The 23,312-nt window shown below is 39.5% G+C and overlaps 1 protein-coding gene across 8 annotated transcripts in view; it reads right to left on the bottom strand.

Annotated features, from left to right (window-relative positions):
- Positions 1-23,312, bottom strand: part of TNS1 (tensin 1) — a 2,530,757-nt gene that overhangs the window by 1,044,224 nt on the left and 1,463,221 nt on the right. For all 8 annotated transcript variants that reach the window (XM_044075133.1, XM_044075132.1, XM_044075134.1 and 5 more), the window contains one exon: positions 77-189. In XM_044075133.1, coding sequence (XP_043931068.1) covers positions 77-189 — 113 coding nt within the window. The remainder of the gene's footprint in view (positions 1-76; positions 190-23,312) is intronic.

Here is a 23,312-nt window from a genome sequence, read left to right as displayed (position 1 = left end):
AACAGCCATGTGCTTTCTCACAAGAGGCAGAACCAGAACAGAAAAGCAATGGAAACATTTGCTGCATTAACATTACCTCCTTTGGACTCGAAGTTGGGGATCCCATGTAAAATCACATGATGCAGAAACAGAGGTTTGTTGTTCATCTTGATTGTTCCGGAAAGTAAGCCACTGAAATAATGAATGTACCTACAAAGAAAAAAAAACAATGAAAACAAAATCAGTTTTAGTGCTGTTTTGAAAAACTACTGTCTGCAGCCCATAACTGGAAACATAACAGTCACATGTTAGGAAGCACTGCAACTGATTCAAAGACAGCAATCCTGCTGCATCTCTATAGGGCCTCTAGGTGGCAGCACGGCTGAGTTTCACTCGTAAAACAAAGTGAAGCTCTAAGACAGTGCTGATAAATCATTGTCATACTTATCATGTCTGTCGCCACGAAAGCACCATTTCTATAACTCAACTGCTCCTGATTTTGTCTAAGGTTCTGGCCTATATCTTGCAAAATTTGTGGCTACCTGGGAAAACTTTGAAGACTGTAGTCATTAAACAATGACAGGCATTTGAATTTCAGACTTCAGATTTTATTTATCTTTTTGTCGAGTTGGTTAGTAGCCTCTTTTCAGGGAAGAACTGAGGTGGTGTGTATACCACTACTCTTTTTGATAAGAGCACTGGGTTTTTTTACATCTACATGAGCTACCACCACCACAACCAAATGGGGCCTTGGTTTAATGTCTCATTTGAAGGATGGCACACTCAGGACTGCAGCTCCCCTTTTACACTGCACTGCAGTCTCAGCAATCAATCTACCTGGTGTGGGAATAGGACTCAAAGACTTCTGCATCAAAGGCCTGCCACTGCCACTGCTATGTAAGAAAACACACGTTAATGTAAAACGTGTTATTCTAGCAACTTCCACAGTCTAATATTTAAAATCTGTCTGTAATTTCAGGTCCCTTCCTCAGAAACATAGAGTGCAGTCATCTTATTCACCTAATAATGTATACATATAAATGTTAAGCTGCTTTGAAAACAGTCAAGACAAGTAAGCCAACTTTTTCTTTTTTTTTTGTTACAGAAATCTGAACTCCATAAATGCACAACCCAAATGGGAAACATGACTATTTTTTAGGTAAAAACATTAACAAACACACACAGAGAGATATATGCAAACTTTATAAATATTTAAACATTTTTTTTTATTTGGTGCGACTGCAGCCCAACAGCCTAGTACCATGAATTGCCCTGGTGACAACGAATTAGGAAGAGGAAGCATACAGAAGCATGCAGAGGCTGTGCATAGCATTAGTACACAGCAATTTCCATTTAAAATGTTATTAACTCTCTACTTTTGTTTAAGAAGGGGCTAATGAGGAGAGTAGAATGACTGCCATTCTTATAACCATTGGCTAGAGTGATAGCACACTTTGGAGACCCTGTATCCTGCTCCATTTGTAAGTCAGCAGTTTTAATGCAGGCATGCGTGCATGCCCCATGCAATGCCTGTAGTTCAAATGGTGTCATGCGAGGGAATTTCATCCCTTACTATATCAGCCAGTTGAGGCCAATGGTCTGCACTAATTCAGAATTTATAAATTAGCATTCGACACCAATTTATACTTACCCCATATTTTCAGTACCCCACACTGTAATGGCATGTAAACCTTTACAATTCCTCATTACCATAAACTAGATGAGGGTATATTATAGCAATAATGACATTATTTAAGAAAAGAAACTGTTACTTTTCTTAAATAATGGCATAGTATAATGCCTGTTTACTGCCCTTCCGCAGATGTCTGGCATCAGCAAAGGACATCTCCTCTCGCTATGTTAAACTCATTTAACATAAATAAGCAATGGAGATCTCCGTTGCTTTTTTAAAGCTGTCTCGCTATGTTAAACCCATTTAACACAGCGAGACAGTGTTTTAAAAAAATACTAATGGAAAAAAGTCTGGGCGACCGGACCTTTTTCCATTAGTATAACTCGATTTACAATGGGCACGCTGGCCAATCAGCGTGCACGTTTTGGGGGGGTCATGGTATAATACACAATCAGGTGTGGTCTAAATGCACTGAGTAGCATATCTCCTGGGTATAAACTAGGGTTACCACCTGTAACTGCATCTGTACCTGTTTATACAGGATAGACCCTATTTGGGGAAGTGTGTCCTGTGAAAAGCGTGATAAATGGCAAATAGCTGGATATTTTAGAGTAAAACCTGCCCCATGTTTCCTCTATTAGCCACATAAAACAGTTGCTTTTTATCTGAAAAACACTATTATGATATGAAACAACAAAACAACTCAATTTCCATGTAAATGAGTTTCTGTTTTAGTAACAAAGTGAAGCTCAGTCCTTCGCACTGGTTGCAGGTATGATGTGTTCTGCAAAATAATTTTCATACAAATATCCCACTTTAGATATTTGAAAAGGTGGAAGCCCTAGTACAAAGTGGCTTGGAATCAAGGTTATTGTGTTCTTCGGCACATACTGCACACACAAATGGACTCAAAATATTTGCTGTGAAAGAGCAAAACTAACATTTGACAGAAAGAAAAACAAATGGATTTCTTTCATTGCTGCATAGCATCTAATCATCTTTTCATTTGGCAAGAAATCTGGAAAAAACAAGCAATTCTGACAAAACTACAAGGATGCTTAAAATAAAGTTAATCAACCATTTATCAGGAATTAAAGAAAGGACCTAGTGCTCTTTTGAAACAAAACAGTTTTTGGTAGCATGTTTAAAATTCAGGGTGCTGATACAGGATTTTAAGACAGAAGAATTAGTGGCACAAAAACAACATTACTGGATTTATTCTTTTAAAGGAAATTAATATGCAGTGATCAATGAAATGCCTGAACTGAAACTTCTTTAAAACATGATTTAGTGTAATACTAGTAAATACAAATGTACTTCCAACTTCTGCATGCTTCTTCTGCCATCTGGTGGTTAAATTATAAATAACATGAATGCGGTACATTGTTCAAAATACTGCAATACTTCGTGTATTTGTGTCTACCAGACAAGTGAGCATCCATAATCAACAGATTGTTTTGGCACCTCCCACAGGAGATAAACCAGACATGGCCAACTGTGAGGAAGCCCTGGAGGAGACCCATAGCATGCAGAAGAGAGTGTGATGTTCAGCATCCTGGGAAAAGTCTGGGGAATAGTCCAGGATGAACCTAAGACTGTTGCTTAGACAGGGAGGTCTGACTTATCCTGCTAAGCTTGCTACTACTGCAACACTCAACAGGATAAATATTTTAGAACACAGACTTGCATCTTCCCTAGCTATCAAAACACACTTTTATTCATTCATGTCTTAACCAGCTAGGTAGACTGGCCTGAGGATGCTTTCAGCAATATCCTAAGTCAGAAGGCAGTTAACTGGTACATAGTATGGTGAAAACAGTGCCATTACAGAAACAGATGCAGGGATAGCATATAATCACCAATGACCAAATGAAGGGATACTACATAACTGGATACAAAAAAAGAGTGCAAAATAATATCGTAATATCATAGTAGAATACTAAGATATTGACTCATGGGGGGTAGACTCCCTAAAGCCCTTTAAAACTGCACTAAACACTTACTTTTTACAAAATCCAAGCTGCACATGTGAGTTACAATGTAAGCCCTCTTAATCCTAACTTATTTTACCAAGAATCCTTGCCTTCTAACACCTCTGATTTCAATCTACTCCTTTGGCTGGAAATACTTGTTACTAGTCCTTAACTATGTTGCATATTTATACTATGAAAATAGGTTACCTATGATATTGTGCATATTAATTTGTAGAACATTTGTTTGCAATTATGTTTCAGTGATATTTTTGTTTTATCGCTTTTTTAACTGTGGAGCGTCTATCCCTAGATTCTATAATTTCAAGTGTATAATATGTTTTCCTCTTGTTGTTTGTTTTAACTGTGGAGCTTTTCTCCCTAGGCCTCCACTGAAAATGCCCGGTGGACTTTCCTGGTCAACAAATGCCAATAAATAATAAATAAATTAATTAATTAAGCCTAGCCATGCTTGACAATAAAATGTAACAGGTATTAGTTCCCAAGGGTTTTGTGGGAGACTGCAATGGTTTTCCCACTGCACATGAGGCATGGGTGACTGAGCATTTACAAGCATCTTTTCTCCAACAAAGAAACAGTTGTCAGACCAGACATATATTTACAGTTCCTAATACACTTATCCAATTCACTTGAATAAGCTCAGGGATGAACTCTGCTTTACATGGATGGGAAGCCTGCTCTAGAGAAGGGATGAAACTCTGCGACACATACCTGTCCTTCCAGCATGTCTTATTTATGTTACAGGCAAGGTTTAGGTCTCTGGATTGGATTTTCCTGAAGCTGTTTGTTTTATGGATGTGCAAAAGGTCCAGTAGGGATGGCTCTTTGTAGGCCAGGCATAGTTCACCTTTCAGCAGCCAGAAGGAGACTGAATATAAGGACTAGGCTTTGAGGCAGTCTGCAGAGGACTTTTTTGCCACACAATGCATTCTTTCTGTGAGGAACCTCTGAGGGCGTTGCTGCATATGCCTACCCAGGTATATAGAGAAGGGGGTATCATAGTCTATGATTGGTTTTATAAGAGAAGAGTACAATGAAGTAATGACACATTTGGATCAAGATCCCATATTCCTGCTTGTAAGTTGTGCAATACAGAAGATTTCCTTACTACAGAAGACACATGTTGGTCAAACGCCAAATCACTTTCTAACTGTGATCCCATATCCCTAACTACAGAGTCTACTCTTAGGGATTTTCAATGTAGTAAGCTGCTGGAGTAGCCATTTTTCTGAAAGATACTATGATGTCCTTTATGACATTGAGTTTTAACCCATGACTCTGGCACCAGTTGTTAGCCTACGTCCAGCTTTTTTTTTTTTTTTTTTTTTTCTTTAGGTTCTCTTTGAGGCATCCTTTTCTCTTGCCACCAGTGCTCTACAGCCACTCCAGGTCTACCAGATTGTCTCCTACCCCATGACTTATTCTGGTACTGATGGGGCGAGTTGTGGATCTTAAGGGCATCCTGGGATCTGAGATGACTTAGGTTCCAGTTACATGCCCTACTTATGCCCTGCCCTGCTTCCCATGCTTGTTGATTCATCTAAAGACAACTCCCCTGTCTAGACAAAGCCTCCCCTAAGGGACCATCATCATCATCAAATGCCCTCCTACCCTGGATGGGCACATCTATCCCACTCAGCCAGTTCACTAATCACTTGAGCTGCTAAGCAAACCTGGATCAACTGGGCTGTAGATGCCACTCGAGCAGCCTGTGATGGGTCTTATTTGATGATATTTGTGTCTTTTTTTTCTTCCAAACACATTTATTGAATTATCACTTGTGACATAGGCAAATTTATATTCATATAAAAGTAATCAAACTATATTAACATAACAAACATTATACTTCACATATATTGCTATATATCATATAACCTAAGAAGCATTACATAAATTATTCAATTCATGCCTTTTTTAAACAAGAAACATCTTTGGTAAACCCAATGATATTCGATAAAATGACATCACCCAATTTGCAATCATCTGCTAACTTGTTCAATCAGAGGGCTGTGATGTTAGTCTTGACCTCAGAGAAGTAGATGCCAAATAGGTGCAGACCCAACACTGAAGCCCTGTGACAATACACAAGTAACTGGACTTTTTGTGGAGGTGGATTCCCCTATTCTAACTTCTTGAGTCCTGCCAGTAAGCTAGCTGGCTATCCAGGACATGATGTAGGGGGGTTATACCTAGTTTAGTGAGCTTTTCTAAAATGCCCAAGTAGGATATTGTGTAAAATGCCTTGGCCACACTGAGGGGGGCAGCATGCCCCATTTTGTTCTTGACCATTGCTTTGGTGACCTTCTCAGAGAAGTCCACCAGGCTGAGTAGGCAAGACCTGCCCGTGAAAAACCTAAACTGATTTGGGTCCAATGTTTGTAGGTCACCTATGTCATCATTCAGGATATCCATGACTATTCTCACCATAAACTTTCATGTCAGACTAGTGAGGCTTTATGATTAATATTTCCCCAGGTCCGTGGGTAGCCCACCTTTGTGCAGTGGGAAAACCGTTGCAGCCCGCCATTTATTTTTCATGAAGCCTACTTGGAGGCTTTGGTTAAATAGTGGCTCTAGTTGGCCTAATAGCTCATATTTCATACTGTTAAGAAGGCATCCTTGGATATTATCAGGACCCATAGATGCAGCATTGCTAGCCTTGGAGAGTGTCTTAAGTACTTGCTCTCTACTGATATTTGGTGGAGTTATGGATGTGGGTATTTGCTTAGGGGTTTCTGACAGGGAGAAAGGGATACAATTGGAGCTAAATTTGTCAGCCAAGAGGTTTGCTACATCTTCTGGCTCCATAAAGGTTACTCATCAGTAATTAATTTGGAACATTACTGTGTTTTGTCTTTGAGGTTATGGTCATAGCTGAAGAAAGTTTTGTCATTGTCCTTGGCTTGGAGGGCTTATTTTACTTCACATGTGGCTTTGATAGACTTGAGTAGCCACCTGTGTGTCTTGGTTAGGGTGAAGAGGGATTTTTTTTACCTTGCTGAACATTGCACCTCCTATTTTTTGCCATGAATTTCTTCTCTTTGTTATACAGCCGTTTGATGGTCCACCAGGATGACTTTTTTTTTTTTTTAAGTTGATCCTGTGCTTAATCTAGGTAGATACAGCTGCCTCAATACAGCTGTTAATATGATTATACAGGATTTCTATGAATGAGTCTGCATGGGCAGCAATGTTCTTAGGGTTTGGGGAGCTTGGGCTTTGCTCTAGTGTTGAAATCATGCCAACCATGGGTAAATTCTGTGACACCCACACTCAGTCATTGGCTACTGCTAACCAGTTAATTGCATCTGTAGTTTCTATTTGGGGAGGCGTAATTCAGTTAGCTGAATGAAGCAGTCAGTCAGAGGGAACATTGCCATGGAGCTTATGGTATACAGAAGTATGAGCTTGTTTTTTGCAATTATTTCTGTGCCTGGGGAATCTTCTTGCACTTCATCCAGTGTAGTTTATGGCTCAGGAATTCTTTTAGTGAAGAAAGAGCTGGGAAAAGGTTTAGCTGTAAGCATATGCTTTCCTTTACTGTCATACAGTTGATTAAAGTGATTACTTTAAGATTTATCTATTCATGATTAAATCTTTTGGCATACTTAACTAACTCTACTACTTAATTCATTCTTTCTTAAATAATCCAAAAACAAACTGGACAAGACAAAAAAAAACACCGGAGACACTGGTGTAGATATTCACGTTTTACTAATGATTCTGGTACCTCAGCTTACACAAGCCTTCCAAGGAATAAATTCATCATCTGGGATACCATATTAAATACAACTCTCAATTATCCAATTAACATATTATATAATTTTATAATTATATAATTGAATTCATTCTATTCACTTCAAGAATTGAACAAAAGAAAAAATCTTCACAATTTATCCATCATTTAATACAAAATGTCGTCAAAAATATCTGAAAATACAAAATCTAAATGCATTGCAAAAGCTTTTCATAAGAATAGTAAATATTTTATATAACCAATTTTTCTGCTCAAAATATACAAACATTTATGAAACATCAGTATAGATGCATATACTAACATGATAATATAACCAAAAACACAGCCTTCTGAGACACAATCATACATTCAAGTCCAACTCCATATTCAAACCATTAGGCCACAGGGTATTAAAACTGATAATATATCTGGTCTCCATTCTTAACAAGGCCCTTACCAAATCAAAACCCTGTCTCTCAAACCCCTTGACTAATACAGTAAAACCTAAACTGTCCATAAACCCCCTGTGCACTTGGTGAAAATGTAGGGCTATTGGGCTCTCCATTCTGGCATTCCTTATGTCCGCCATACGCTCCATTATTCTTCTTTTAACTGGACAGTGAAGTGGGACATCTTTTTCCTGACAAGGTTACTTTCTCCTTTAGTAGATTTTGTAATTTAAAAGAGATTTTGAATAACAAGGTATATGAGCATACGGGTACAAGCAAGGGTACTTTTCCCTTGTGGTAAATGTAAGGTATGCAGCAAGGTAAAAAATCTAAATGGAGCAAGTATTAATGGTCGAATTCATAGGTCCCGTGGTCATTTTAGTTGCAATACTTCTGGGGTTGTATATATCTTGGGATGTAATTGTGAACCATCCTTGTGGTATATTGGCCAGACCAAAAGACTGGTTAAAAGAAGAAAAGCTTTTGCAATGCATTTAGATCATCAGTAAAATGTGGATATCTACACCAGTGTCTCCGGTGTTTTTTTGTCTTTTCCAGTTTGTTTTTGGGTCATTCTTTCTTAAGTAAACTAGTTTTTATTTATTAACTTTCAAAAACTTTGTGGCTGATTATTTATTTACATATTGAATGACTTTTTTAATTATTATTTATTTCGGTTTGTTGACCTGGACCACAAATTCTTGAAAGGTAAGTGGTAAAAACATTTGTTTTCCTCTAATGGGCCAGATTGTTCTGCTACATGCTATTATTGTTTATAATTATTTGGTTTATCATCAAAACAGTACATTAGTGAGTGTATGTCTGTGTGTGTGAGTTCATTCAAAGTACAGTAAAAGCAGGCAAGTGAGTGAGCATTGGAAGACACTGAAATCTAAAAATAGTACTGGAAAAGTTATCTGGGAAGTAAGGCCAAAGACTCTTCTCAGTGTGAAGCTTGTTATTCCTGGTTATGAATGGTTTAGCCCCATCCCCAGGGCAACAGTGCATATATCTACATGTTACTGAAACCAAGCAGCACTTCATAAGTTGTTGGTACATCTGTTTACTACTAATGATGTGACTTGAGATCATACTACTTGTGGACAGTGGAGCAGACTCAAAATTCTTAATGAACAAGACAACAGATAGATAGGTCAAGCATCTGCAATCACCAAACTTCCTAAAAGCAGTAACAAAACATAGAGGATTACAATGTAGATTAGTGTAGATAAACCAGAGCATACATTTACTACACATAGCCATGAAACTCACAATACAATGTACAGAAGCATTCACTATTTTCAGTTTGCATTTTGTCTGATCCAACATAAAATTAATGACTACATACAGATCATGTTCATATTTTGGTCCCTCCCTGAAACAGGCCTGTGTGTCTCCAGTGAGGCTGTCCTCAGCATTTGAGAAGTGCTTATGTAGAGAGTCTTTGGATGTAACACATACACACTGGAGAGGGGGAAAGTACAGTTGTGTACACTTACCATAAATGTAGATGTTTGAGTGTATTCACTGTTGCAGTCATGACATTTGGGATATCTGTTTGCAGGTATCCCTCAGTTGGCCTGATTAACAAAGTCTTGGGTCCTGCATCGGTTGCTGTCCCTTCTTCCGTGACGTCAGGTCGTCAAGGGTATAAAATTTGCAGCCGACCCCATTACATCAGTTTTTCTTGCCCCAGATGTCAGGTGTCCCCCAATGGAAGCAATTAAATATAAAAGTACAAGGATATACCTCCAACAGAAAAGCGAATACACCAAAAAGGCTTTTAAGCATAGTAAAGGAAAGTAGAGGTATAGCCAAAAGGAGTTAGGGGGCTGGAGGGAGGGTAACCAGGACTGCAACAGTGAATACACTTGAACATCTACATTTATGGTAAGTGTATACAACTGTACTATGTTCTTCATGTTTCACTATTGCAGTCATTACATTTGGGTAGATTCCCAAAGCTATGGTTGGGAGGAGGAATTTAGATAGCATTAGGGCCAGCTATAAGGCCCTGCAAGACTGCCGTGGCAAAGCCAGCTCTGGATTTAGAGAAAATTGGCAAATGATAATGCTTGGTGAAAGTATGTACAGAACTCCAGGTAGCAGCTTCTAGGATGTCCCTGGTAGGGACGCCTCTGAGATAGGCTGTAGAGGTAGATGCAGCCCTGGTGGAGTGAGGTCTGATCCCTGAGGGATACGTTTTCCATGGTGCTTATAGCAGAAATGAATGCAATGGCTTATCCATTTAGAAATGGTTTGCTTTGAAATAGCCTTCCCCTTTGTCCCTGCAGCAAATGCCACCAGCAGTTGTTCAGATTTTCTTTGAGGTTTAGTCCTGTCCAAGTAGAATCTAAGTTGTCTGTGCACATCTAAGGAATGCAGTATCCATTCCCCTTTATTCTGTGGATTGGGAAAGAAGGTTGGCAAATTAATGGACTGATTATGAGCCACACTGGATACCACCTTGGGCATGAAAGATGGATTGGTTCTGAGGGACACCCTGTCCACATGAAAGATGATGAAAGGCTCCACTGCCATAAGGAACTGTAATTCAGATACCATTCTAGCTGAAGTGATTGCTAAAAGGAAAGCTGTTTTCCAAGAAAGAAATTTTAAGTCTGCAGTAGCAGCTGGCTCGAAAGGTGGTAGAGTGAGTTTCTCCAAGACAAAGTTAAGGTTCCAGGCTGGAGTTGGAGCTCTCCTGGGTAGTCTTACATTTTTGGCCTCTCTGAGGAACTACTTGAGCAGTGGATGAGAGAAGAGGGGATGTTCTGTATTATAATGAGTATGTTTTTTAAAAAAACAGAGAAGGATGCGAATTACTGTCATACAGGTTTAACTAGAAAAAGTACTATTAATCCACCCCTCCACCCGGTTTTAATGCTGTTTGAAAAGAGTGTCACTGAAGAAATTTATGAAGCATATAAAAGGAATAGGTGGACTATGGAGCCTCATAATTTAGATAAAGAAGAAAAAAAGCTACTTAATGACTTGAAGTCTCAAACTGAATTGTGCATAATGAAGCCTGATAAGGGAGGAGGGGTAGTGCTTTATGGTATTGAAGAATATAATAATGCAGTAACAAAAACTTTGCTTGATACTAATACCTATTCCCCGGTATCCAAGAATGAAATTACCATAGCTTATGGGAGAATTGATTCTTTATTAGAGGAATATTTATTAGAAAATAGGATTGATGGTAAAACATATTATTATTTAAGGCAAATGAACCCCATTATCCCGAACATTGTTGGGGTACCCAAGGTACATAAATGCATAAGGGACCCCCCTTTTAGACCCATTGTGTCTGCTAGGAATTCTAAAACTCATCCCTTAGCAGTATATATAGATTATTGGACTAAGGAAATTACAGCTAAGACAGAACATTTAATAAAAGATTCCTGGGAGTTTTTGAGCAAGTTAACAAAGGAGGTTTGGAAGGAAAGCTATTCTTTCCTTACCATAGATGTTAAGGATCTATTTACTTGTATTCTGAGACATGAAGGACATGAGTTTTTTAGTGACAGCATCAATAAATATTCCAATATGTCCAAAAAACAAATCCAGTTAATTCTTGAACTAATGGAAGTGGTACTTGACCACAATTATATATGTTTCCAGGGTGAACACTATCAGCAAATTAGTGGGATAGCAATGGGGGCATCTTGTGCTCCCATTTACACTAATTTAGTCATGCTGGAGTGGGAGCATAGATATGTCTTTAATTGCCCATATAGTAAAAATATATGTCTTTATATGAGATTCTTGGACGATATATTTGTTCTATGGGAAGGGAGTAAAGACACTGTGAATATGTTTATGCAATATCTTAATGCATGTACCACTTTTTTTACATTTGCACATACGCGGGATGAGTTTAGCCTTAACTATCTTGACACCACTATTATTCAAACTAGTGATGGGTTTAAATCTAGAATTTTTAGAAAAAGTACTTGGTGTAATAGTTATTTGCATTACACAAGTAATCACCCTCTGTTTCAGAAAAAAAGTCTTGTAAAAGGACAGGCAGTACGTGTCACAAGGATGACCTCAGACAAAGCCGATTTAGTTGGGGAACTCAAGTTTTTGGGTGAGAAGTTTATGGAAAGGGGGTATCCAGGTGACTTGGTCCAGGGGGTGTTGGAAGAAATATATAGACAGTGGGGTACCAGATATAAGTCTTTATTAGGTAAACCCTTGGATATGTTGGTAAAAGGAAGATATGACAACAAGTTCCAAAGGGCTTGTGTCACTGAATTTAATGCCTTTTCTGACACATTTATTGATATTATAAGAGCCAATTGGAGTATGCTTAAAACCAGCAAAGGGGTATACAAAGTAGCAGGCAGTGAACCTATATTCTCTTTTAAAACAGGTAAGAATTTTAAAAGAGTATTTGAACAAATGGAGACACTTAATAGTGTAACAAGAAAGGCAACTAGTCAATGTGGTAACTGTAATCAGTGTTCACACATTATTAAGGAGTGTATGTATGTAATGGTATGAACAGTACAGTGTGGTTTTGTAAAGGTAACTGTAATACTAAAATGATAGTGTACTTGGCTATTTGTGAAAAGTGCCCTGCATTCTATATAGTAAAGACAGAGAGAGCTTTGAAGGATAGAATGTATGAGCACTTTCACAACATTAGGATTAGAAAGGAGACCAGTGCACTGTACAAACACTCCATTGACTGTTCTTCTTTTAGTGGTTCGAAATTTGGGATTATTGATGTGGTGAAAACCAACCCCAGGGGGGGAGATGTTAAAACTGTATTGCTTAATAGGTAATTGAAGTGGCAGCTTAGGCTAAAATCTAACACTTTTCCTGGTTTAAACAAATATATCACTATTAAGCCGGTGCTGATAGCCAAAGCAGTAAAAATTTAAATCAGCACACTGTTCAGCTATTTTATATGTTGACCACATCTAGTTCATGAGGTTACATTTTAAAGTTTTAGTATGCACTTTTTTGTTGTATGCATGTGTTTTTGTATTGCATATGGATTCATGTGTCTTTAAATTTTAATTGTGGTTAATTGACAATGCTATAAAAGAAATGTAATGTAAACCTTGTGTTATCTGATGAAGTCTTGCTACAAGATGAAAGCGCTAATCCTTGTTGTTCATTAAAATATTTGTTTCCATTTGTGGGCTTGGACCTCTATTTATCGTGTTTGCTGAGTATTTTACAATTATATTCCTTGCTTTGGTTAATGTACTTAGTCAAATTAGTTTAAAATACAGAAAATATTGCAAATGAATCACAGCCATAGGCAGTATTCACTAAGCTACTAATTTCATGTATGATCACACATAATTCATCTTTTAACATGCTAAAACTGAAGGCACCATAAACAGTGGTAAAACTGGATGATGTACAATTTAAAATATCATTAGAACAAAACTCAGTAGAATTACTACGCAAAGCACAGAAACATTTCATTTTGTTGCTGGGTGTTACATACTCATGGTTGAGGGTGTGTATACTGAAAGGCATAACAATGTAGTAAGACTGTTACATTGTGGATTGTGCCAATACTATAACATGCAAGTAGCTGAAAAGCATTGTAGACATGAATACAAATGATTACTGAAAACAAGATGTTCTGATCACATGGGATTATCCAATATCAAAAGTCTTCTTTCGGCTTTTCCCGGTTAGGGGTCGCCACAGCAGAACTCCGGTCTGCTAGTGATTGGCAGTGGATTTTTACGGTGCCGAGGTGCCAACTCAATGCCCAACCATCAAAAAAGGCATGCCCATTCACGCTTGCACCTACCTGCATGTCTTTAACGGCACTTGTGAATAAAAGCAAAAACAAATATAGTTGATAAAAAAAAGAACAAAAGTAATATTAAATGTAATATTAATTAAATGCTGAAATAGCTACGACTAGTGATGATAATGCCTTGATAATGACAGACATAAAATTATTAACTACCAGGATATGCAAACCAAAATTAGAGCAATTTTGAAGACAGACACTCAGGTCAATATAATAGGAACAATAGGACTAATAAGAAAGAATTTTCAATCATACTTAAATATTTTACCAAATCTATAAAATCATACATAACGTATATCTATACAATTATAAATAAACATTATACATAATCACTTATTAAAATCATTATGATGTATTTTGTATTTATTAAAATCATTATGCATGTATTTTGGAAACCTGAGATTAATATAGGTGTGACCGTAAAAAGACTTCAATAAAACAATGATTACATAAAATGTAATGCATATGACCTCACTAAAAAGAAACGCATATAACCTCACTAAAAAGGAAAGGGAGGACAGAGGGAAAAGATGACAAGGGGAGCAGGAAAAGGAAACCTGTCCCCTTATAACTTTGCCACTCTTAGTTTTAATACTTGGGCATGACATTCTCATTAACTTTATATATACTTTGTATGCAGTATTTATTTATTTAGATTAGTATTTATTATTTTTAACAGACATTATGGTTGCCATTTTTGACAAACATTCTTTTTATCTTTTAATTGTTAAATTGGTGTAATCCAGCCACTGGGGATGCACAAGCCAGTGCATTTCTTTGTGCTGGTCCCAAGCCCAGATAAATGGGGAGGGTTGCATCAGGAAGGGCATCCAGCATAAAACTTCACCAAATCTTTTCATGCAGTCTCCAGTTAATATTTCCATACCGGATCAGTCGAGGCCCGGGTTAACAACGACCACCCCCAGTACTGTTAGCCAACAGGGTGCTGGCGGAAATTGGGCTACTGTTGGCTGAAGGAGGAGAAGAGGCGGAAGGCATGGCCGAAGGCAGGAAGAGAGGAGAAAGCCTAGGACTGTAGTAGTGAGGGTCGGAACTTTGAATGTTTGCAGTATGACTGGTATAGGGAGAGAGCTAGCTGATATGATGGACAGAAGGAAGGTTGATATATTGTGTGTGCAAGAGACCAGATGGAAGGGGAGTAAGGCTAGGTGTACCGGAGGTGGGTTCAAATTGTTTTATCATGGTGTGGATGGGAGGAGAAATGGCGTAGGAGTTATTCTGAAGGAACAGTATGCAAAGAGTGTTTTGGAGGTTAAAAGGGTGTCGGACAGAGTGATGTTTATGAAGCTGGAAATTGATGGTGTAATGATTAATGTTGTTAGTGCATATGCTCCACAAGTTGGGTGTACAATGGATGAGAAAGAAAAATTTTGGAGTGAATTGGATGAAGTGGTGATGACTGTACCCAAGAGTGAGAGAGTGGTGATTGGAGCAGATTTAAATGGGCATGTTGGTGAAGGGAACAGTGGGGATGAGGAAGTGATGGGTAGGTATGGTGTTAAACAAAGGAATGCAGAAGGTCAGATGGTAGTGGATTTTGCAAAAAGGATGGACATGGCTGTGGTGAATACATAGTTTAACAAGAGGGAGGAGCATAGTGTGACATACAAGAGTGGAGGAAGATGCACACAGGTGGATTATATCTTATGTAGGAGGGCCAGTTTGAAGGAGATTAGAGACTGTAAAGTGGTGACCGGAGAAAGTGTAGTTAGGCAGCATAGGATGGTGGTTTGTAGGATGACGGTGGTGATCAAGAAGAGGAAGAGGAGTGTGAAGGCAGCACCAAGGATCAAATGGTGGAAATTGAAAAAGGGTAATTGTGAGGTGGAGTTCAGGGATGAGTTAAGACAGGCACTGGGTGGCAGTGAAGAGTTACCAAATAGCTGGGTAACTACAGCAGAGCTAGTAAGGGAGACGGCTAGAAAGGTCCTTGGTATCACATCGGGGAAGAGGAAGGACGACAAGGAGACATGATGGTGGAATGAGGAAGTACAGAAGAGTATACAGGCAAAGAGGTTGGCAAAGAAGAAGTGGGATTGTCAGAGAGATGAAGAAAGTAGACAGGAGTATAAGGAGATGAGATACATGGCAAAGAGAGAGGTGGTGAAGGCTAAGGATAAGGCATATGAAGAGTTGTATGAAAGGTTGGACACTAAGGAGGGAGAAAAGGAACTGTACCGATTGGTTAGACAGAGGGACCGAGCTAGGAAAGATGTGCAGCAGGTAAAGGTGATAAAGGATAATGAGGGAAACATACTCACAAGTGAGGAAAGTGTGTTGAGGAGATGGAAAGAGTACTTTGAGGGGTTGATGAATGAAGAGAATGAGAGGGAGAGAAGGTTGGATGATGTAGGGATAGTGAATCATGAAGTACAATGGATTAGCAAGGAGGAAGTAAGGATAGCTATGAAGAGAATGAAGAATGGAAAGGTTGTTGGCCCAGATGACATACCTGTGGAAGCATGGAGGTGTTTAGGTGAAATGGCAGTGGAGTTTTTAACCAGATTGTTTAATGAAATCTTGGAGAGTGAGAGGATGCCTGAGGAATGGAGAAAAAGTGTTTTGGTACCGATTTTTAAGAATAAGGGTGATGTGCAGAGCTGTAGTAACTACAGAGGGGTTAAATTGATCAGTCACAGTATGAAGTTATGAGAAAGAGTAGTGGAAGCTAGGTTAAGAAGGGATGTGATGATTAGTGAACAACAGTATGGTTTCATGCCGGGAAAGAGCACTACAGATGTGATGTTTCCTCTGAGAGTGTTGATGGAGAAGTACAGAGAATGTCAGAAGGAGTTGCATTGTGTTTTTGTAGACTTGGAGAAAGCATATGACAGGGTGCCTACAGAGGAGTTGTGGTATTGTATGAGGAAGTCAGGAGTGTCAGAGAACTATGTAAAAGTGGTACAGGATATGTACGAAGGTAGTGTGACAGCGGTGAGGTCTGCGGTGGGAGTGACGGATGCGTTTAAGGTGGAGGTGGGATTACATCAAGGATCAGCTCTGAGCCCTTTCTTATTTGCAATGGTGATGGACAGGTTGACAGACGAGATCAGACAGGAGTCCCCATGGACTATGATGTTTGCAGATGACATTGTGATCTGTAGTGAGAGTAGGGAACAGGTGGAGGAGACCCTGGAGAGATGGAGATATGCTCTAGAGAGAAGAGGAATGAAGGTCAGTAGGACTAAGACAGAATATATGTGTGTGAATGAGAGGGAGGATAGAGGAATGGTGAGGATGCAAGGAGTAGAGGTGGCGAAGGTGGATGAGTTTAAATACTTGGGGTCAATAGTTCAGAGTAACGGTGAGTGTGGAAGAGAGGTGAAGAAGAGAGTACAGGCAGGATGGAGTAGGTGGAGAAGAGTGTCAGGAGTGATTTGTGACAGACGAGTACCTGTAAGAGTGAAAGGGAAGGTCTATAAGAGGGTAGTGAGACCAGCTATGTTACATGGGTTGGAGACAGTGGCATTGACAAAAAGGCAGGTGTTTGAGCTAGATGTGGCAGAGTTAAAGATGTTAAGATTTGCACTGGGTGTGACGAGGGTGGACAGGATTAGGAATAAATATATTAGAGCCCAGGTTGGAAGGTTTGGAGACAAAGCCAGAGAGGCAAGATTACGTTGGTTTGGACATGTGCTGAGAAGGGATGTGGAGTATATTGGGAAAAAGATGCTAAGGATGAAGCTACCAGGTAACAGAAAGGCCTAAGATAAGGTTTATGGATGTGGTGAGAGAGGACATGCAGGTGGTTGGTGTGACAGAGCAAGATGCAGAGGACAGGAAGAAATGGAAACATATGATCTGCTGTGGCAACCCCTAACGGGAACAGCCGAAAGAAGATGATGATGAATTGTTAAATTGGTGTGGATTGATTAACTGATGGGTTATTTGATATGGGTAATTGGTATTTAAGCAGGAAATTGTGGGAATGACTGTGTATCTGATGAAGTCTTAAGATAGACAGAAACACGATGATAATGTTAAGAGTTTATGTTCTATTTTTTGTTTTCTTTTTTAAGATTTATTAAAGTTCTATTTATCATATTACACCTGCCTGGTTCCTGGAGTGCTGTTCATGTTATTACTGGTTGGATTTCAGCATTTTTCTCTGTTTTTTTTTTTGGCTGAGGCATAATTGAAACTGTTGCCATATAAACCATCTGGTGGCTTCAGTGTAGTTAGCAAATATTAAAAACTTGACACCCAACATAGCTAACATGTGAAACAGTAAATGCACTCAGGTATTCTTTTTTTTTTTAAAATGGCTTGTTAAAATTTGATTTGTTATTTATTTTCTTCTAGGTCTAATTTTAACAAAGTTAACAGCTCTGAATGGCTGAATGACAGGACAAATAAGGTTGTAGCTGAGGGACAATAATTCAGAAGCTGACTAGTGATCTTGGGCATACCTCTCAAATGTCCAGATTTTCACAGATGGTTCAGAGGTTTGCCTCATAAGTTTACTTTGTTCCTCATTAAAATTTGTGGTTTTCTGACAAATCACTGAGGATTGAAGTCACTAAGCAATGACATACATTTGAGCTTCAGATTAATTTCCTTCAGAAGAGCAGCCGCATTGGTGCAGTAGTTAGCATTGCCGCCTCACAACAAGAGGTTCTCCGGTATGATTCTCGGCTTGGGTGCCTTCTGTGTGGAGTCTGTATGTCCTCCCTGTGGTCGTGTGGGTTTCCTCCAGGTGCTCCAGTTTCCTCCCACATCCCAAAGACATGCTGTAGGTGGATTGGACACTCTAAATTGGCCCTAGGTGTGAGTGTGTGTGTGTGTGTGTGTGTGTGTGTGTGTGTGTGTGTGTGTGTGTGTGTGTGTGTGTGTGTGTGTGCGTGTGTGTGTGTGTGCTTTCTGTGGAAGGTTGGGCGCCGGGCTGGCAACTCGACACAGTAAAAATTCCACTGCCAATCATGAGTGAACAGGTGATCTGCTGTGGCAACCCCATAACTGGGAAAAGCCGGAAGAAGAAGATTAATTTCCTTCAGAAAATGCTTGCTAACACAAATCCTGTTATTCTAGCAACTTTAAAATCTGGCCCTATTTTGGGGCATTTGTCCCCCTCCATTCATTATTTTTGGCTTTCTCCAGATTTTTGCATTTCGAGGTTGAGGGATGCATTCCTATGTCCAGTACTCTTAAGTGTTTTAGTCACAGACATGTCTGTGGGAACAGAGATAGGAGCAACCTTTTTGCTGATGACACAAAGACCAGTGGTACAGCAGTGGATGGTTGGAAGATGAGTTTAGTGAATGCTCTTGAAAATCTAAACACACGGGCAAAGATTTGGACATTGACATTCATTACAAACAAATGTAAAGTACTGCAATTAGACTAAAACTACCCTGTTGTGAAGTATAATCTTGGGGGAGAAGAATTAATGATAGCAAAGCAGAAAATGGATCTGGGAATTTTGATTACACCTGGATTCACCCACAACATCCAGAGTGAGAGGGCACTTGAAGCAGAAAGCAGAATGTTGCAGTCAGTCCTTGGGGAATAGATTTGAGAAGCAAATATGTAATACCTACACTCTACAAGGCCTTGATCAGTCCACACCTGGCTTACTGTGTGTAGGTCTGAAAGCCATATAGAGAAAAGAACATCAGGCTGTTAGAAGGAATCCAGGCAAATGCCATCAAAATGATCTATATGAATAAGATGAAGAAATAAAACCACAAGATAGATGAACTAGAGTTCTTCTCACCTGAGACCAGCAGAAACAGGGGCACATGATATTACTATATAAGATCATGTTGGACAGATGTGAACAAGTCCTAAGGAACAGGAATAAAGTACAGAGATGGAAGGGTTTAGTCACATGGCTGCAGGGACTAACAACTCTGTGCATCTCCAAAAGTATTTTTTTCACAGGGAGGATTATGGACAAGTAGAACTTTCTATGGGAAAATCCACAGAAGTGTTTAACAGGCATGAAACAGGTAGAAAGGGAATAAGAGCAATGCAGGGATTAAAGGGAGGTACAATTTTAAATGCCCTTAAAATGGCAGGTAAAACAGACCTATTACTTCTTTTTGCATTTATGCAAATGTAAGGTAATGTTGGCTTGCACTGGAGTGAAACCGCAGCACTATTGTTTAAAGGTGTATCAACAATAAAATAATAAAGAATAAAGCTGTTGGCAAGTTAACATTAAGACAATTATTTTTATTGTATTCAAAACTTTATGATACATGATGTTTACGGGCATCTGGAAAAAAAATTTTTAGCATGTGTGACGTCTGGTTAATATCCCACTGGACTGCCACCAAAATGCTGTGCTTCATTTATAGTAATATTAAATCGGTGCTTCAGATTTAATACAAAAGTGTATGTACCTCACTGTATATTAGCCAATATAATCTTCAAATGACATTTTTGTTTAACTACCCGGCGAGCAGCAGCTAGCAGCCTACCAGGGATTTTTGATTCCTCTCTCTACCTTCCTAGTCCCCTTGCACTTCCCCTGAACTCACTGGGATCTAGCCTTGTAAGTACCTGATTTTGTCTCTAGGTGGCAGCATTCCCTGCTTTTTCTCAATACTCTAATGCTTCGAAATACTTTTGTTCAAATAACACAGCTCTGTTTCCAGCCTCAGTTTCCAGCCAACATTCCCTGTAAATGCTTCTCTGCCCTGTCCAACCTCTAGTCTCTAGCAAACCTCTTTTCAGCTCAAATTCTGAGTGCTTTTCCCTACAGTCTACTCTCCTCTGCTCTATTCCCTCGATTCACTGATACACTCTCTGCCTTCTCCTCCGCTTTGGCTCTTCCGGCTCTGTTCGCCCTGCGGGCTCACTCCGCTCCCCTACCCTACCCCAATGTCAATTGTAAACTGCCTCATTCACTGCAAACTGTAAAACTGTACCATATTTTGAAACCTTTTTGATTTGTAATAATATAACTTTTCCTTATGTTTTATGGAGTTTTTCTCCCCGGGCCTCCACTGAAAACGGGCACACCTGAGCCCAGTGGACTTCCCCGGTAATCAAACTGAAATAAATAAATAAATAATAAAATAATGTGACATCCGGTTAATATCCTACTGGACTGCCACCAATAATGTGACGCCCCCCACTTAAATAATTAAGGAGCCTCAATTCTCACCACTGACACCAGTGTGGGAGTGTCACAGAAAACACCAGATTACAGAGCACACAAGAGTAAAATTCCACAATTTTCCTTAAAAGCACAACAGGAACAAGCTCTACTTCCTGGGAATGGACTATATATCTCTGTCCACCCCAAATGTAATCCATTATTATACACTTCAGAGCAATGTGTTCCAGTTTAAGACCTCTGACTCACTCACACTCAAAATAAATTTAAATCTCACACACTCAAACACTTATGAGAAGTCTGACACAGATTTCAGGCTGTGTCCCCATCCCCAATACAAATGGTAATGCTGCCACCAGAATCAGACAGGTCTACACTCCCTTCAAAGGATGATCAATTATTAAAAATTAAATATCAAAATAAATGATAGCTATGACCAGAAGCGGCAAGGCATTCAAGGTGACCTGGGGAGTATCAAACAGGTATAAGCACTCTCTAAACACCAAAGAATACACTGACTGCCCATGACTGTCCAGCCACAATGTAAAGTAATGAATAACATTTAATAATAAGTAAAATTATTAAATCAATAACTTTCAATAAACACCAGAATTCAATTACCAGAAATATAAAACTGCAGGATAGAAGTCCATCATTTTAGAAAAACTTTATCGAAATAACTAAAGTCCCTGATCTAATCTAAAACATAACAGCAAGGCAAAGGCAGGTTTACAGTTTTTGGTGAGTTCATTTTTGGCTGTCCACTGCACAGCACTGTAACTGACTGCAACTGTTAACTAAGTGCCCTTCAACTGACTGCAGCAGTTTCTTTTATAACCCAGGTTAACAGTCTCAACTGTCTTATTTTAAAAATAACAATCAGCTGTTTGAAAAAGTTCTTTTTCCTGTTAGTCTTCTGTTCAAATAATCACCTAGCAACCAGGAACATTTTAATGACATCACCTACTGATCAGCTGATTCTTCACAGGCAGTTTGCACTTTAGAATCTCCCTCACAGCCATGTGCAATTAGAAATGTATCAAAACACTGATAGATTCTTTAAACATTTTGTATGAACAGGGAAATACTTTCATAGTTAGACATGCTGGCCTACAATACAAGTTAATCTGAGAATATACACAAATTTCATGCCAGACATAGGTTCATAGGTTCATAGGTTCATACTAGGCTATCTGCCCAAGGGCATTTATAAGCCTAGCCCATAGTTATGTGGCTTTCGCCACCCCTTTAGTTTGAATAAAAACTATGCCTATCATTTTGCTGTGCCTGGGGTATATCTGCAATCTCCCATCCATTGGTCAAGATTCCTCTTGAACAAGACCAGAGAGGTGCTCTGCCTCACATGTTTTTGTTCCACAGCATAGGAGTCTCTGGGTGATGAATCTGTCCCTCCAGCACGTTATTTATAACCGTGTCAAGGTTTAAGTCTCCGCCCTTGTGGTTCTGAGGGATCTAGATTTTTGAGGTGAAGCATATTCATCAAATCTGGGTTTGACATGGCCTTATATGTCAGGCACAGGTCACCTCTGAGCAAGCGGTATGAGACTGAATAGAGCTGGAGTTCTTTCAGTCGGGCAGCACAAGACATATTTTTGAGACCCTTTATCCTTTTGGTGAGGAACTTTTGGGGCCTTTCAAGCTGCAGCAGGTGTCTGGTCAGATACATTCGGGCATTGTACTCAATCATAGGTCTAATAAGTGATGAGTACAGGGGCGATGACCTCCCTTGATCTAGATGTGAATCCCTTCATGATCAGGTGGGTGATATAGAAGGTTTTCCTAACTACTTTAGCAACATGAGTGTCAAACGAAAGGCTACTGTCACCTGGGTCCCCAGATCTCTGATGACTTTTTCTGTGCTCAGTGGATTGCCACCTATATGGTAGCTAGGGGTAGCCTTGTTTTTCCCAAAGGGTATGACTATGCATTTTTTGGCGTTTAACTTCAGGCCATGGCTCTGGCACCAGTTATCCGTTTCTGTGAGGCCCTTCTGGAGGATATCTGTGTCAGATGTGTTTTCGACTATGGCTTGCAGTCATCTGCAAACTTTGTCTAACCCTCCTGTGTTTGCTTGTACTTCAGAAAAGTAGATGCCGAACAAGAGTGGACCCAGGACTGAGCCCTGTGGGACACCACTTGTGACAGGCTTTGAGTCTGACATGGCTCCAGCAACTCTGACCCTGTGGGTTCTGTCACTTAGCCAGTTTGCAACCCATCTTGTGATGTATGGGTTTACATTCAAGCTGATGAGTTTTTGATGATACCTGAGTGGGGTATTGTGTGAAGGCCTTTGCCAGGTCGAGGTAGGCTGTATGGACTGCCTTTCCCTCATCAATGGCCTTGGTGACTGTCTCGAAAAAGTCAACCAAGTTTAAGAGGCAGGATCTGCCTTTGACAAAGCCAAACTGAGTTGGATCCAAAGTCTGCAAGTTCCCTATGTCTTTATTTATGAGTTCCATTATGATCCTCTCCATGGCTTTGCAGATAAGGCTTGTCAAGCTAATGGGGTGGTAATTTCCAGGGTCTGTGGAGGCATGAAGTGGGACCACAGTCGCCGTGCGCCACTCCTTGGGTACGTATCCTGAGGTGAGGCTAAGATTAAACAGCTAACACAGATTACAGTGTTTT

Source organism: Protopterus annectens, chromosome 6.part0, assembly GCF_019279795.1.
Source record: "Protopterus annectens isolate FY-2018-M chromosome 6.part0, PAN1.0, whole genome shotgun sequence".
Taxonomy (NCBI): Eukaryota; Metazoa; Chordata; order Ceratodontiformes; family Protopteridae; genus Protopterus; species Protopterus annectens.
The sequence above is the reverse complement of the archived record's forward strand: the minus strand, read 5'-3'. Positions and strand labels throughout refer to the sequence as shown.